The sequence below is a fragment of the Drosophila novamexicana genome, unplaced genomic scaffold (assembly GCF_003285875.2).
Source record: "Drosophila novamexicana strain 15010-1031.04,08,12 unplaced genomic scaffold, DnovRS2.1 tig00000974-arrow-arrow-pilon, whole genome shotgun sequence".
Lineage (NCBI taxonomy): Eukaryota > Metazoa > Arthropoda > Insecta > Diptera > Drosophilidae > Drosophila > Drosophila novamexicana.
Window position 1 is genome coordinate 410,686 of NW_020824834.1, and position 17,009 is coordinate 427,694.

The window sequence follows — 17,009 nt, forward strand, 5'->3', positions numbered from 1 at the left end:
TCAGCATTGATTTATATTAATTTATTCAATATGCAGCGACCTTCGCCTGTAGGGAACCGTCCGGAAGCTAGTGAAGAAGTGCGTCTGGGGTGCAATTTAATAGGAAGTGGATGGCATCTGCTTGGCTGCGGGGCATTGGAATGCACGTAAGCTGCGGGGAGCTGCGGGTAGCGGAACGAGCTTTTATACACTTGGATGTCCTTTACAACGAGGCGACAATCACGCCGGCAAGAACAAGCTTTTGCTTTATTCCTTAAGTGAGTCCTTGGCATAATACAATGAACTCGCTTCCACTGGTGTGACCGAAGGGGGGGGGGGGGGGGGGGGGGTAAACTTGGTGTGGACGCCTTAAAAGCGCATTTAGGATTATCCTGAGAATGTCTTTACCGTTGACCCACTTTTCGGATCGCATCAATTAAAATAACAAAAACAAAATTGGAGTCAAAAGAGATTGTCTCAGTTGTCCGGTGCCCCGCGTGAAATTTAATTATTGCCCGGACAACGAGTTGTGACAAATGCACGAAATATTTGTGTATGCCGGACAAGGTCGGCCATAAATTTAGCCATTGATGATAACGGGGCGTATACGCGATGTTCTCGTGCAAATTGTTTTCGCGCTGTTTCACTGTGTGTGTTTATGTGTAATTGTATGTATGTGTATGGTGGCCACCAACGAAGCGGCCGCCTAAGCAATGCCAACGCACACACACATACACTCACACTTACGCATACATATTTACAAGTGCATATTTTACTAATGAATGCCAACATACATACACACACACATGCACTCACACATATATATTAACGAGTACAAAGTAACGGCAGCATTGTTACCATTGCACTGATAAACGCAACGCCGATGTCTTTTTCTCTGCCGTCGTCACCGCCGCCGCAACTGCCACCGTCTCTGTCTCTGCGACTGTCCCATAGCACATTGTTGACCTATATTTGGGCATCAATGAAATGCGAACAGCGGAGCGCAGGCCGCGCTGGCTGAGTAAAAGCTGCGAGTAGCCGCCTTTTTGTTATTTGACTGAAAAGCTCAGCAGTTGATTGAGCTCTCACGCAAATAGGCAAAAGCGTTTTCAATTGGAAGTGTCGGCAAACGGTTGTCGTCATTGAGTAATAAATGTATGTGTTTATTACTCCATGGATTGTCATCAACGCTCTCTTAACACATTAGATTACCCAAAGAGCTAAAAACAAATATTTATTACTCAATGCCCAAAGAGAGTTCGGCATAAGCAATGCAAGTGTAAAGAAGCGTTATTATCAGATACTGAATGATTCGAATGACCTTTTTTGGTTGGGAACCTAATGCCAAAGTAAATTATTATGCTGTCAACAAAAATTAAAAAAAGTTTTGTATTACAATTATTAGAATCTAATGTTACATAGCGATCTAAGATATTTAACGTACTTTTTTTTTAATATAAAAGTGACTATAAAATTATTATTATTATAAATACCATAAATTACTATATTAAAACACCAGAACAGAAACAGCTGAGTGACAGGCAATGAGACAGCCAGAGCCTACTAGAAGATATGCAGAGCAGCGGAGTAGAATGCAAAAGTTCGGCACACCGTTAGGTCATGCGTAAAAAGCTTCATTTGTTGTTATTATTGTGCATTCTGGAAGTCTCGCGAAAACAGCTGGAGCAGTCGAGAGAGCTTCTGCAAGCTCGTTGTCGCTTTCATGTGAAACAGAATGGAAGCGAAACATACGATAGGCGCGTTGTCGGGCGAACCATGCACACTTGGGGAAAGGGTGTCAATGGAAATATAAACTTTATAGATACGAAACGGACACGCACGAGGAGCGAACATCAAGAAAATTGCGAGACGAACCTTACACCAGACACAGGAACAGTCGCAACCTCAGGTTGCCAACTTTTTTAATTCAGTTCGAGTCACGCAGCGGAGTGGATGTTTTCTCTCTCTCAATTGCGCGAGGCGAACACGCGCTCCCAACTTAACGGTAGTTCTAAGCCACATAAATAGATTGACTCAAAATAATCAAATTTTATTAAGTAGAAACAAAAAGTTGAGTTAAATGCTTGAGTGTTTTTTGTGAGTGATTTGTGCGCGACTTTCGTTTTCTGTCTCTCTTTCACTCCCTCGGAATATTCATTTAAAAATGCAATAAATTATTTAAGGCATTTATTATTTCGTTTCGCTTTCGTTATTCGTTATTACTGTGCTTCTTGTTGTTGCTTTCGCTGGCCCATTGGCCCAGTCCCAATCCCAGTTCGAGTCCGAGTCTCGTTGCCGAATTGAGAATTGTTTGCCAGTTGCCTCCAGCCGAAGCAAAACAACAACAAGCATTACCCCAACTCAGCGACAGGCATAAACGAATACGAAATACCGAATTGCCCGAATACCGAACTCCGAGCATCGAACTCCGAGCACCGTTAACCGAATCCACGAATGGATAGCACAGCAAGGCGCCATTCATCAGTCGCGCGAGAGCAACTGACCGCGTCTGTTGTACATCTTCCCAAATAGGCTCAGAGTTTTGCCGTCGCGGATATTGAAGCATCCGCGAGTTCAAACTGCATAACTGTTAACTGCAACAACCCCAACGACTCGAACCAATTCAATTAAACAAGCGAGAGAATTCACAGAGGAACCAAAAAAAGTAGCTAAGTGAAGCGCCGCTCGCCGCCGCCCACCCCCCCTTGCAGCTATAAATTTTCCTGCTTGGTTACAGGTGAGTTTTCCGATTTACGCCTAGCTAATTGCACAAACTATAGTTTTGGCTAGGCTAACTGACCCAATTGCAGCTTGGCAAGACCAAAATCAATTTTCATAAATAGCGCACGAACTTCTCAGTAATAAATTATTTACAGAATTTTAGAGTTTAAAAAACTTTTAGTTTTTTACAACGAAAGGAATTTTGTATTTAAATAAAAAGGATTAAATGGTTTTTCTAACTAATCTAATCTCTTTTATTTAAACACAAAATTCTTATGCGTGAAGCATTGACCTAGATCTGTGAACTCGGTACACAGCAACTGCCAGGATTGAGATAAACTTGGCTTTAACTTGACTAAGCAATGTGAAGAATAACTTTAATATCTCTAAATAATAATAATATTATTATTATTTTAAGAATATCTTTAATTTGTTTGAAATAATTTTATATATTTATTGAAGGAAAACTTTAATTTACTTTAAATTATTCTATTATTTTTATTGAAGAAAAACTTGAATTTTCTTTAAATAATTGTTTATTTTTATTGGTAAACTAAACAATTTTTTAGCTTGAAGTAAAAGGTCGACTGCTCAGTTCCACTTTCAGTTAAATCCTTTCTTGGAAATGACTTTCAAATTAATGCACTCCCTACCTAGCAGATTATTGGTATTAATCAGAGCAAAAAGAATGCAGTTTTTTTCCTCGAAGCCCAGTTGCTTGTTAAGTGAGTGCACATTACGTATACGCCGCAATGCACACACATGCACACACGCAGAGCGCTGCGGGAGCTGTGGATGAATATCATTTGTAGAAGGGGTCAAAGTAATTTCCAGCAGCTGCGTTCTATTCAAAACTGCTTAAACTAATTCTAATGAGACAAATAACTATCCGAACTTTCAAAAATAGAAGTACGCTTGAAATACTTTCTATGCCATTTGCTGTTCCTTTAACGGGCATGCTTTGCGTCCAAGGACACGGCCAGGACGTTCAGGACGACACGGCCGGCTGTAGCCGCTGGCTAAAGCGGGTTACGTGTTCGGGGTCCAAGTATTTTAGTTGTAGCAAAAACTACGCAATCTGCGAATGACGAAATACAAATTGTTGGCAACTGGCTTTGGGAAAGTTTTTGCTGGAATCCAGTCCGTTTACTTTTTGTTTTTCCGCAAACATTTTTATTTGATTGCATTTTTTGTGCTTTGTGTTTTATTTTTGATTTGATTTCCATGTTAATTTCAATGGCAAAGTTGAATCGATATTTTTTTATTTGCTGCGGGCTCCCCAATAAAAACATGCCGACCCCAACGTTCAAATCCCGCCACCAAGTACGAGTATTTATGACGCCTTAATTATGCGAACGCCTGACGAACTCTACAGACAGACAGACAGACAGCTGCTACCCCAAAGCATTGTTTCAACAACAACAACTCAGTGTTCCTCCTGGCGTATGCATAATATTTGCTATTTCTGTTTATTTTAAGACAAAACAGAAGTGCTTTTTGAATCTGGCAGCTGCACGTTCTTGTTGAAACACAAAGCTGGGAGTGTGTCGTTGTCAGAGAGACAAAGCGCGATTTTGAATTACCTTGATACAAAAAAATATATATGTTAACATGCTGAAGTGCTCTAGTCGGAAGTGCCCGACTAGGGGCAATCGCCAGCCTCGATCGACTCGACTCGCGACCTCATTCAACCTGGCCACCGCCTCAATACTCCTTCTTCCTTCGGCCTTTTAGATACACTTCCACAAAAACATTATACCCTTTTACGGATATTCAATGGGTTCAGGGTATAACAATAAAGAATATCGACATATCTAACTGATGTATAGCACATCACCCATACCAGTGTATAATTCTAGAACCAGTTGCAGAAATTCGAGAACTGGATTAGTCTAAAAGCAGTTTGAATCTTTAATGTATTCAAAGCATCAAATTACATTGAATAGTTAAAAAGAGATTGGTTAGTTTTTAAAAATTTATAAATTACAAGAATAATGTTGTAAGCTTTAGATGCCAAATTGATCAAGAGGCCGAACCATGATTAAAAACCTTTGTATGTCTCTATAGGATATTTGAGGGTACCATTTTTACGTGAATTTAGAAAATAATGTTGCCAGATTTAGATGCCAAATTGATATTATTACTTATGTATGTATGTATGTATGTATATGTGTATGTATGTATGTATGTATGTATGTGCGTATATATGTTTGTTTGTATGCATGTAAATTGCCTTATAAAGTATCATTAGCAGATCTATTTATCTTGTTGCGCGGCAAATTTAAATAAGAAAACGTATTTATTAAAGCTGCCCTCCTCCTCGATTCTCAAAAATGTAAGTAAGGCTTGCAGGCTTCACCTATGAATTAGGCGCAGGCTGCTTCAACGCTGGAAGCTGAGGAGCCGGAGGAGCATGCCGGAGGTGCAGGAGGGGGAGTGCCAAGGAGGCAGAGCTGGAGAAGTATGTTTGTAGGTATGTAGGTATGTAGGTATGTAGGTATGTAGGTATGTAGGTATGTAGGTATGTAGGTATGTAGGTATGTAGGTATGTAGGTATGTAGGTATGTAGGTATGTAGGTATGTAGGTATGTATGTATGTATGTATGTATGTATGTATGTATGTATGTATGTATGTATGTATGTTATGTATGTATGTATGTATGTATGTATGTATGTATGTATGTATGTATGTATGTATGTATGTATGTATGTATGTATGTATGTATGTATGTATGTGTATATGTGTATATGTATGTATGCATATATGTATGTATGTATGTATGTATATATATATATATATATATATATATATATATATATATATGTGCGTATATTGATGTATATTCACATGAATTTTGACCAAAAACAATGTTGTCAGGCACAAAGATCTTTGAAAATGAGTTTTAAACAGATCGGACGGAAAACAAAAAACTTGCCTACAACCGTTTTTTGCCAATTTACCACTGTTGTGGGTGGAATTTCCTAAATCGCTAAAGTGTGAAACACCCCTCAAGAGAATTTGAACAAAAATGATTGAAAATGAGATTGAAGCCCATCGCATGGCCAACAAAAAAGTTTCATGCAAACGTTTTTCGCAATTTTTCCGCAAATACGCGTGGAATTTCTCGAAACCCCGTCTCATCGCATAGACTTAGCACCATATTTGTCTCAAATTTATTATTAGGCATTTTGCCTTTAAGCAAATGCTAATTTTATCGCAAATCTATTTGAATACCTCATTAGGAGTCCCGCTTAATATCCAATCAGTCAGCTCAACTCTTCAGCTTACGCTTATCCAGTGCCCAACTTGGCTCCAACAAATTGCTTGACAGGATACTTGTTATGTGATTTATGCGCCACGCCCACTGCCCTCAATTTTGCTTCGTTTGGTGGTTATTTTGGCTTTTACCTTGAGGGGGGAATTAGTTCATGTTACAGACTCCGCCCACACTTTTTGGCTCCAATATAGGCTACATTTCCCACCCAACTCCTTTTGCTGTTTCATTTTGTTTGGCTTTGCAGGCGGCTTTATTTTATTTGTTTGTTTATTTTACTTTTTCGTATAGTAGCAAAGGTCAAAGGTTGGCCACATTTTTACTTTGGCATTCACTTTGGGCGTTTCACTTGGCATATATGGACAACTGTGTTTTTGTGTGTGTGGTAAAACCTCACTAAATATGAGTTTAGGATAAATTTGTTTCCTTTATAGTACAGAGATTATCTTATGTTACAACTCATTGGAGTCTATAAAAATTATTTCTATAAATAAAAACCAATCACTATTTATGCTTATATGATAAGATTTCCTTAATATAAATCGCATTTTATTAATGTTAAAAATGCTCACAAATATTTGTCTGGACCTTTTACAGGATAATGTGTGCAAGCAAATCGTCAGCAAAACCATAAAGACGCAAATATTTTAAAAATATTCGATTTAAGTAAATTACTTAAATTGAATTTAATTCATTAATCGATTTTAACTCAGAAAGTGTTTTTCAGTATCTAATTAACGATCCTATAGACCACGTCCGCCCTTAAAAAAACCACAGCCTAATCGATGATTGGGTCCTGGCTTGTGTGTGCAGGCGAGATAGTATGAGCTCCAAGTGTTTACGTTTAACGTAAACACGTTAACGTAAGTAAAACGTACGAGCTTCAGAGCCTGCTTTGTGAAAATATGCTAATTTTGGTGTCAGCATATTGACAGAATGTTTGATCCATGCGACATATATATAAAACACAAACACGTGCTCATAAATCCATAAATTATGCTAAATTTAAATAAATTTTAGCGTGACACATATATGGCACGGAGATGCTATAATCGATATTCAGTCTCTGACTAACTAGTTAGTTTATTGCCTTTCGCTTTGCATCCTCTTAGCTCCTAATTGGACAATTTTTCAATAAGTCTTGTTTGCATTAGTATGAGGATTATCAATTGGCTTATTATGCACACAAGCACAAGCACACAAATGGGATAAAAAAGAGTCTCTTGAAAGCCAATAACCATGGATAGCAATGGCAACACAAACAGAAAAATGCAAGGGAAAACAATTTATTTGCCGATTAATAAACTTTAGAATGCGAAGACAATTGCTAATTTAATTTCTGTCAATTTGCTAAGCAATGTGCTTGCTGACATGCGTTAAAAATAAAGTATTTGCATTTGTATACCCATTATAACCCATTAACAATAGGTAAAAGGGGTATAATGTATTTGTGCATATGTATGTAACAGGCAGCAGGAAGCGTCACCGACCCCATTATGTATAAATATTCTTGAATAGCATCATTAGCTGAGTCGATCTAGCCATGTCCGTCTGTTCGTATGCCAGAATCTATAAGAGCAAGGAACTTGAAATTTTAATTGTACGTCTTCCCAGTGCCCGCGCAGTAGGAGTTTGTTTCCGGTAATATAAAACTTGCCCCGTTTCCAAGAAGTATGTCAAAATCGTTATCGAAATCGTGTTTAGTTAAACTTATTTGTTCAATCCGTATTTCGCATACTTCTACAAATAAGCTTAAACAGTTTTAATTTGTCATTGAGGCATGTTTACGTCTATCGACAAGTACAACTTCCGTTTGCGCAGCTCGAAACTGAAACATAAATTGCATTTCCGCTTCACATTGGCAGCACTCGTGCACCAATTTACAAATTTACACGTACACAAACACACACACATGTCTGTAATTAAAAAATTAAACATGGCGCGCCATATACGAAATGTGCATTTCCGGTTTGTCGCACGCAATGGAAACTCTTCTTTTTGCTTGCGCTACGTTAATTTATTAATTAGTTGGCAATCAAAATGACGAGAGGGAAGAGATGTATGGTAACCCGTTGGGGACACATTGAACTTGCAAATGCTTCGAACATTTTCAGTTCACAGTTGGTGCGAACAAAATGGTAATGAGAAAAGGTGTGGGGGGGAGGGATGTGGAGGGTCTTATCAGTCCGTGGTCCGTTGAATGGCTCAGTTAGTGTGGTTTGGCTTAACAGCTAATGGGCTGAAAATGTCCTCGTAACTTCCGCTTTGCATATCCGCCTCCTTTCATTCTTCATTAGCTGTTTTTTCAGGTTTGTTTTGTTTTCCCTTCATTCTCTTGGTCTCGTGCTGGGTCAATCAACGAGATTTTCCTGCATTTTGTTTATATATAGTTGCAGCCTATTTCAACAGGTATACGTAGGGTTTGTAAATTGGTGACTAAAAAAATAGATATATTATTCTTAGATCATTTGATCAGATTTTGGGTATAGCATAATCATTAAAACTTCGGATTGTCAATGCAAATGTGGTCACATAATAAGCCTTCAGCTGGAAATGTTGCTTTAAAGCTCCTAGTCAAGAGGAGGATACAAACCGCAACCGCAGCAGTTGCCTTGCTCTGCTCTAATCTGCAAATTCTCAACCCTTTAGTTGAGCTCCAAAGGCAACCGGATTCATGCAAAGCGCATTTGGGCCATATACAAGTTGCCAAGGAGAAAGGTATAAATATATGTATGTGCAAGCGAGAGCTCGCAGCTCTCTCGTTCTATACTATTTCAAGCACTGCACAACAGGGTTAAGGCAATGGGTCGACAATTGCTATATACATACATAGCTGGCCCAGAGGGCATATACATATATACATATATGCAAATCAGTTTAGGTTATTGTAATAACTGGAATAATTACTTATACACACGATAATGGAAACTGAAGCACCCACAACCCACTTGATAGGCAAAAAGTAAACGAATATTCATTTGAATAATCCCACGAGCGAGTTTTAAATGGAATTAGCCTGGCTTTCACTTCGCTTCTTGGCTGTAAGTGCGCTGGATAGACATTTTTATTTTCAGACGCATTTAAATTGCATTTAATTTTGCATATAATTATTAATTATTCTTTTTTAGTTTTGGGTACACCTGAAAGTCTTAAGCATTGCAGTATCTATTTTCTGGGCAAATCAATTTTTTTTACTTCCGTACTATGTCAAGTTGTATTAAATATAGATATTTTGAAAAAAGTATGAAGTCCACGGAGCTTTAGAGCTTTTTTTCGGTTGGAATTTTCCAAGTCAGAAATTTTCAGCATCTCAGGGCAACGTTTCTATATATAGAAAAATAGGGATTAATTTTTTCACATTTACCAACGCTAATTGAAATGCAAAACTTGTCATCGACTGAATCAAAATTAATAAATGTTATTAACACGTATTTTAACAACATGACATCAATGTGTACAAACAGATTTCTATAGGCTTGCACAAAATCTACAAGGCCAGCAAACCCAAAAAAAAAAAAAACACAGATAAAATTGTTAATATGCGACCTAAAATAAGCATATAAATGTATTTGCTTAATGCTCTCATTTTTCATTATTATATTTCATTAACATATTTAATTTGTCTTAAATGTTCCTCAAAATATTTGATGGAATATTCACAAATGATTTTTGCCGAATTTAATAAAAAAAGTTTGTTGGTAGTAGTTCCTTCAACTGTCAGTCCGGAGCGATTAAAACTTGTAATTATTCAAAATCTGTGCAAATGCAGTGGATGATGATTGATATCTGTTCATAGTTGACATGTTAAACAAAAGCGATGACAACTGTCAGCATCTTTGTCGGACAATTCCATGCAAATAATCAAGCCTTTGTCCTCGGCTAACAATTACGGGCAGAACGCTCGAATGCGGCTCGCGTAATTGACCATTGTGTTAGGCAAGTGCTGGGCTCTAGGCTATATGTAAGCTGCAGATACTTTGTTTAAGGTCCACGTTATGCTGAGAGAAGCCATCAGTCAGGCCCAGTTCCGCTAATTAACTGACAGGAAATGTGCTAACCATCTGCTGGATTCGGGTAATTAATCTCTTTACCGGTCTGACAAAACTGAGCGCGCATTTTGATGCCAATTTAGCCGGTTTCCTGGGCCAGCTAGCCAAATGTGTGTCAGGGCCGGTTAGAGACATCAAGTCCTTGGCATGCAGCACATGCAAATTAAATACAAATATATGCATTGTGTCAGCTCAAATCAAAAGCCGTCGTCGGACCAAAAAAATAATAATACAAATATAAAAAGTGGAGCATCGTTTTAAATAACAAACGAGGGGATAGCAAACATTGCTTAAAAGAATTACACATAGTCGGAATGAAGAAATATTCACAAAGACATATGTATATACAAAATATGGACATTATCCAGTTTCATATACCCTGTAGTTTGAGCCAAGGTAGAATTATTTAGATTTTGTTGTAGTATAAATAAAAGCCTCGCATATCAAAAGCAAAGTTTCAATTGTCAAAATAAAAAAGAAAATAGGAAAATTGAACTCAGCAAAAGTTTAAAATTGGCATGAAGCACCAGGGGAAAATGTATGTGAAGGTGGATTTCAGTTTTTGCCGTGTCATAAAATAATAAAAACAGCAACTCAAAGCGATTTCTGCTGAATTAAATTTGGTGTTGGTAAGGAAAAAATAGAACTCACAACGAACATTGTCAACAAGGACATCAGGCGGTAACAAACTGCCAGCCAGAGGGCCCACAGGACATGAGAGGCAGGACGAATGGCTCAAAAGCTGACGTTTCAATGAAAATAAATTTGATCAACACTTTGTTTGCGCTTTTTGAATCCTTATGTGCTATTCGACACCGGTATCCATGCGGCTGCTTCCCAAAATTTATTGTTTGTGGCAAAGTAAATCAAGTCGAACATAAATATGACTTATTCAGCGCCAGACTTGCAGACGATTGAGTTTGGTTCTTTAGCAATAAAGCTGTGTTTACTTTGAGTTCTCGGTTCATAATAAAAAGCTACAGCTTTCAGCTTAAAGGTTCTTTGTGGCCTTGCTTTCGGATTGCCTTGTGCAATGTGTTAAGGGTCGACATACCTTTGCTATTACAAATGCCACATTCGTAACAAAAATTAAAATAACAACCCTGAAAGCTCGCGAACAGCTGCCATGACCGACTCTCAAATTTACGAGTGCATTTTAAGGACACAAACAATAGTCGGGTCGGATTCCAGGTCCCTTTCCTCTCAAGCTGGAAGTTGGCCAATGGTCAGCTGGATGGAGACGGTTACCGCCTGCACTTCCGGTGCATTAGCGACCTCCTGTTTCTGCCCTGCTCGCTGCTTTTATTACATCCGGCAGCTGTTGCAGTTACGGACATGGCAGTGTGTCGGACGAATTCCAAGCTCACATCCGCACCAGGTCGCTGTGATTAGCACATGACCTTTACCTGCGCGAACCAACAATAAAATGCCCAAGTCGAAGTGCTAGACAGTTACAGCATAAGCCGGGTCACTTCGTGACTCCATCTGGTCATTTTATTTTACAGCCAAGGAACTCTCTTGACCTGCACCACACTCAAACTGATTGCGAGACTCATCAACAAAAGCATTTGCACATTTTACCTACACTTTTGCCTTTTCTGGCAATCAATTTTATTGATTATCAATTCAATTTGATTGCATTAATTTCTGTGCTTGCCATTTGCATTTCAAATTACACTTTTATTCCTCTATTCTATTCAATTATGTTTCATATGAGTTGAAAATAATTTACATACAAGTTTATGGCAACAGCCGGCGTCCATTTTCAGCGCAGACTCGTGCAAAACTGACCAGCGTCGAGGCTTATTTATTTCCATTTACATTTTACATTATTTTTCGCTTAGCTTCTGGCCATTTCTCTTTGCCATGGCCGATGGCTGTCGCCATTTATTTTCCTTTCCAGCAGGCGGAAGTGCAGATAGTCGAATTTTCCTTGGCCTTTTGAAAAAAGAATACAAAAACGCAATTTTTACACTCAATAAACTAAGCTGTCTGCGACTACTCATCACAGGTCAACTTTGTATTTATTAGACTCAGGCTTATACAAAAATATTTTAGTTCCGGCTATAAATTGGTCTAACATATAAGCTTATTCTATATTCAGAAACCCAAACACGATTACTTTATTGCCTTTTAGAAGAAGGTAGATAGACAGATACTCAGCACTAAAAGAAGTTAAGTAAAGGTAGTCTAAGAAAATGGGAGGGAGTGAGAGAGCGAATTATATGTTAAATTTTTTATAATTGTTAACATTAGACAAAAATGTGACATACGCAAAAAAATGTAAGAAATGTGGACAGTGGAATTAGGCTATTCGGTAAACAAATTTCAGCTGACCTTGCTCAGAATAACTTCTTGATCAACTTAAATCACCCGAATTTAACCTGTAATTTAAATAGACATTTTTCGAAATTGACTTATCCACTTGAAACTAAAATTGTATTAAATTTTGTGCTCCAAATTAACAACCCACAATTAATGTCAAATTGAATGAGCATATGTTAAGGCTATATGGAACAGAGCAAGTTGCGTTAGTTAATATAATTAACTAATCGCTTAAGCGTAATGGTCCTATAACAGTGCATGGACTTGGGTGCTTTGTCAGGACAAAAGTTTTTTCCACAGCAAAATAAGTGCTAACACGCACAGAAAACAGAAAAACAAGAAATACAAGAATATATAAAAAAAGGCAACACAAGTGAAGCCATCAAATATGTCCTTGTGGTACTCGGCTCTGGATCAAAGTTGGACAAATCACGCTGACGGGCTCAACATGACAGCCGAGTGATGATAAATGAACATACGCCGCATGTGGCATGTGGCACACTTTCAGACGGTCAGCTGCACTTGCCTCGCACTCGATTTTCCAGCAGACGTGCGGCTTACGCTGTGTATTAGTAATTTACTTGCGTGGCGAGTAGTCGAGTTCATTTCGAGTGTGTCTCTGTGTGTGTTCTCTCGTATTATTGACATTTTTATTGGGCCACTTTTTGCCCCATTAAACCAAAGTTGTTAACTCGCGCCATATGCTCTTCACACTCCCCTTACCCTAGACTATTATTATTGCAAAAGCCGTGGCATAACTTGTAGCGATTGGCCAGCTTGGGAATGCTTCCGAGGGTTGTAAATTTGTCTGTTTTTTGACTCAAAACAAAATAACAATTTGACATGTGTATTCTTGTTGTTGCGATGCCCATCAATTGCATTTGTTTTGCATACGATTATCATGTTAAATTTTTTTGCGGAAAATTCTTTTGCTCTCGTATGGTTACAATTTTGTCAAGAACTATTTACCGCTCTGAAAAGAAATAGGAGATCTCACATAATACTACATAAAAAAAATATTATGTTAATAAACTAATTTAAAACAAAATTAGCTAGTTGAATGAAAAGTATGCAAAGCAGCAAAAAAGAGAGAACAAGTTGAACATCCGTCTTGTCCCTGTGGAAGCTGCGATGTGTCCATTGTATAAAGCTGAAACGTCGGACAATGAGACACGACACCGAGAAAACATGACTAGCATCTAGTAGCCTAAATCAACAGTTTGCCATTTGCTTCGAGCGAGCAAAAATGCTTCAGTAAATCTAAAGATTCAAGGAATCCCCCTTGCCTGTCATATTTGCCCAGCTATGCTATGATTATTTCACAGGCGTCGCACTGGAACACTCCAACGAGCAGGTCCCCGTAAATCAAGTGCAATCATTCCGTTGGCATGACCACACCCACGCCCATCCCTACACCAAGAATTACGCTCTCGCCTCCACAGGACGCCCAGCTGGACGTCGTCTCGAAATGAAGTGCTCTTGAAATTCGATGAGGGAAGCTAATCTGTCGGCTCACTGAATCGGTGGGTGCGATGAGTTTGCTTACATTCTGCCAATTATATTTAGTAAAACAAATCAATGAAATGTAATGACCCGGATATTGATGTAGGCATTAGCATCCATTTACTATCGCTTATGTAAAGCAAGTGCTCAAAGTAAATTAACTAATGAAGATGATTTCTGCATAACGTTGGTCATTAGAAAAGATTTGGTATAGAACATTTTCAAGTTTGATTTCTTATTTGCATGAGGAAGTGTAACATAACTTATCCAACTTATCAAAGAAACCTATACGTTTGTAATTTATTATTTTTCTTATAAACTTTTGGATTAATCAGTGTTTTGTTTTTACATTTCAGCCGACCCACTGTGACGTGCATAAATGAAAGGAACGTGCGATGCAACTGAATTCAAGCAAACATACTGAAACGCACTACTGGATTGTAAGTATAATTCCCATTGCCTTGAACTTGGCTCTTTGTTTATTATAACATTTGAGCCGACAAATCATGAGGAATTATTCTGCGAATTTCCAGCCAAATTCCTCTCAATTATGGCGCCATAATTGTAAGTTGTTTGTAAGTTGTACAAAATGCATCCCATTGTGGAAAGCGACTGAGGCCTTTATCAGATTGGCAGACTGCCATTTTCAGATGAACTTACAGCAGCAAAAGGGCAAAGACAATGGCCGCCGACAATAGAATTTCATTGTGCTGAAATTGTTGGAAAATCACAAATTGCCGAGCAACTTGCCGCCTGCCGCAGACCTTCTTGCGGCTTTCATTTAGTGCATTTTTCATGCCCATTACACATAATTTCAACTCAATCTAAAAAATGTATTTCAAAGGGCAATGCTCTCAATTAACAGCTCGACATTTCTTAAATTTCTGTGAGAATTTTTGTTAATTTTTCACATAAGCAAATTGACATTATTATCTGAGCCGGAACCCAATTTAATAAATCATTCGGCTTGGCAGGATATTTAACAGATTTTAACTGATTTATATTGCCATGTCACACATTGGCCTTGCTCTGGCCCAAAATTCCAATGCATTTGACATCTGGGGCTGCAAAATTGATGATGTGACCCGACCTGGCTGCCGCAAATTGAAAGGGAAGATAACTTTAAATGTCGTGAATGATTGAAGCTTTTTTGGCTTTCACAAATTGAAAAGACAGATAACTTTAAATGTCGTGAATGATTGAAACCTTTTCGGCTAATCTTTCTATTAAATACAAAAGCCGTAAACCTTGCAATTAAGATGTCAAGTCATAGAATGACACTTTTTTTACCACAAATTCAAGACATCTTAATAAGAGTTCAGTAAAAAAGAATGGACGCATTGTAATACAATAGAATAATCTGGAAGTATATTTTCGTCATTTGATCATTAACACGGGAATATAATTTATTACTTTTATTATTATTTTAAACTTTAGCCAGTCACAAGCAGCCAATTTATAACTTTATTTTTATCCATTTCAGACCCTATTTTGGTGTGCCTTGGGAGGTTTAATATTAGGTGGAATCGTTGTCATTTCATACTGGATAAGACGATGCAGGTATGTAAACATTTTCGAGTCTTGACAATCCATTTTCTATTACTCAAGAAATTCAAGAAAATTGTGAGCTGGAAGAAAGAGAAGAATATTATCCAGCGCCTTTTTCAGAGGCTTTGTTAACCGATTTTTAGTTTAAAGATATGGTCAAATTGTCAACGCACTAAGCCATGCAGCACGTGGCTGTCAAAGCCCTGAGAGAAGCGGGCGGACAACGTGCAGGCATGGCGGGGTGCTCAAAGGAAGCCTGCGAAAATGACAACAAGAACAACAATGTGCGCCACGTGGCGAATGTGCAATGTGGCAGGGGGTGGGGAAGGGGTTGCAGCACAGTCAAAGACTGGCAGAGACAAACAAAAGCTGCCACGGCCGGACGGCCAGAAAGCCAACTAAATAATTCAAGTCGGCAATTGGACTGGTTGCGAACAATTAACTTAATGACAAGGTCACTGGAAGCGGGGGACCAAAGGGCACAGCCTGTTTTGTCTCAAAAAAAATAAAAAAAAAGCGAAACAAAAACCAAGCCAAGAATGACGCAGTTGACATTCAAAGCGTCCGGAGAGGAAGGGTGTGGTGACCACTAAGAGCGCCGCCCAGGGGCCTATTACGATGTGGTTGGCGCCAGCTCGTCCCAGCACTATACGACACACACACACACACACACACACACACACACACACTATCATTTTATTAGAAGACAAACGCAGAAAAGGACAACTGGCAAATGCCATGCCTTTATGTGTTGCGTGTTTAAATGTGTGCGTGTGCCTTTGATTCCCATCGGCTGCGTTTTATTTCGTTTCGGTTGTAAGTGTTTTTTACGCGAAGTTAAAGGCCAACGCGTCGTATACGTAATATAAGTACGTATGTATGTATAGAGAAAAACTTTTCCAATTTCCATATGGAGCACACAAAAAGGAAACGGCAAACAGTAAACAAACTGAAATATTTGCATACAAACGATTGTCCTGCGACAACTGAGCACACACACACACACACACGTGTCCATGCGGGGAGTTGTGGCAAAAGGCGATGGTCAGCAAAGGTAAACAGTCGTTGAGCGGGTCATGATTAATGTGTCACGAAGGGGACAGTGGACGAAATCATAGTCGCACAGTGGTCGAAATGGCAACCTAATTTTTTTACATTTAACACTATTTCTACCAAAGCTCTCAAAAGATACCTTTTTAATTTTAAAATTGAGCTTTTTTTTTCTAAGTTGAATAATATTTTCCAAATTTATTTTTTGATAACTCATTAATTGTTTTTTTAAATTAATTAAGTGGTAGCATAATAAACCCATAAATCTATTCCTCTCTTATTGCTAAGATGTCAAAAGACACCTTTGAAATAGGTATACACAAAAATCTTGGTAGAAATAGTGTTAAATATGCTTTACTTTGCGCTGGAATCGATCAGCGATTCTGATCTAGTTAATATAATATTTTTTTAATGATATTGATGTATAATATTTTATATAAGAAGTCTCGACTAGGCTGTTAACTATATTCAAGAAGGGTGTTTTAAAATGTAATATTTAATTTAAATATTAACTGGAATGAATCATTGATATAGTTTCGAACATGTCATAGATATATTG

At 38.2% G+C, this 17,009-nt stretch overlaps 1 protein-coding gene across 3 annotated transcripts in view; it reads left to right on the forward strand.

Annotated features, from left to right (window-relative positions):
- Nucleotides 1–17,009, forward strand: part of LOC115765554 (slowpoke-binding protein) — a 60,455-nt gene that overhangs the window by 3,681 nt on the left and 39,765 nt on the right. Inside the window, exons 1-3 of one of the 3 annotated variants that reach the window (XM_030709186.1) lie at nucleotides 2,427–2,716; nucleotides 14,209–14,292; nucleotides 15,336–15,412. In XM_030709186.1, the coding sequence (XP_030565046.1) occupies nucleotides 15,407–15,412 (6 nt within the window). In that variant the 5' untranslated portion in view covers nucleotides 2,427–2,716; nucleotides 14,209–14,292; nucleotides 15,336–15,406. Of the gene's footprint in view, nucleotides 1–2,426; nucleotides 2,717–14,196; nucleotides 14,293–15,335; nucleotides 15,413–17,009 lie in introns of those variants that run through there. The other 2 variants (XM_030709187.1, XM_030709188.1) reach the window with 2 other exon arrangements.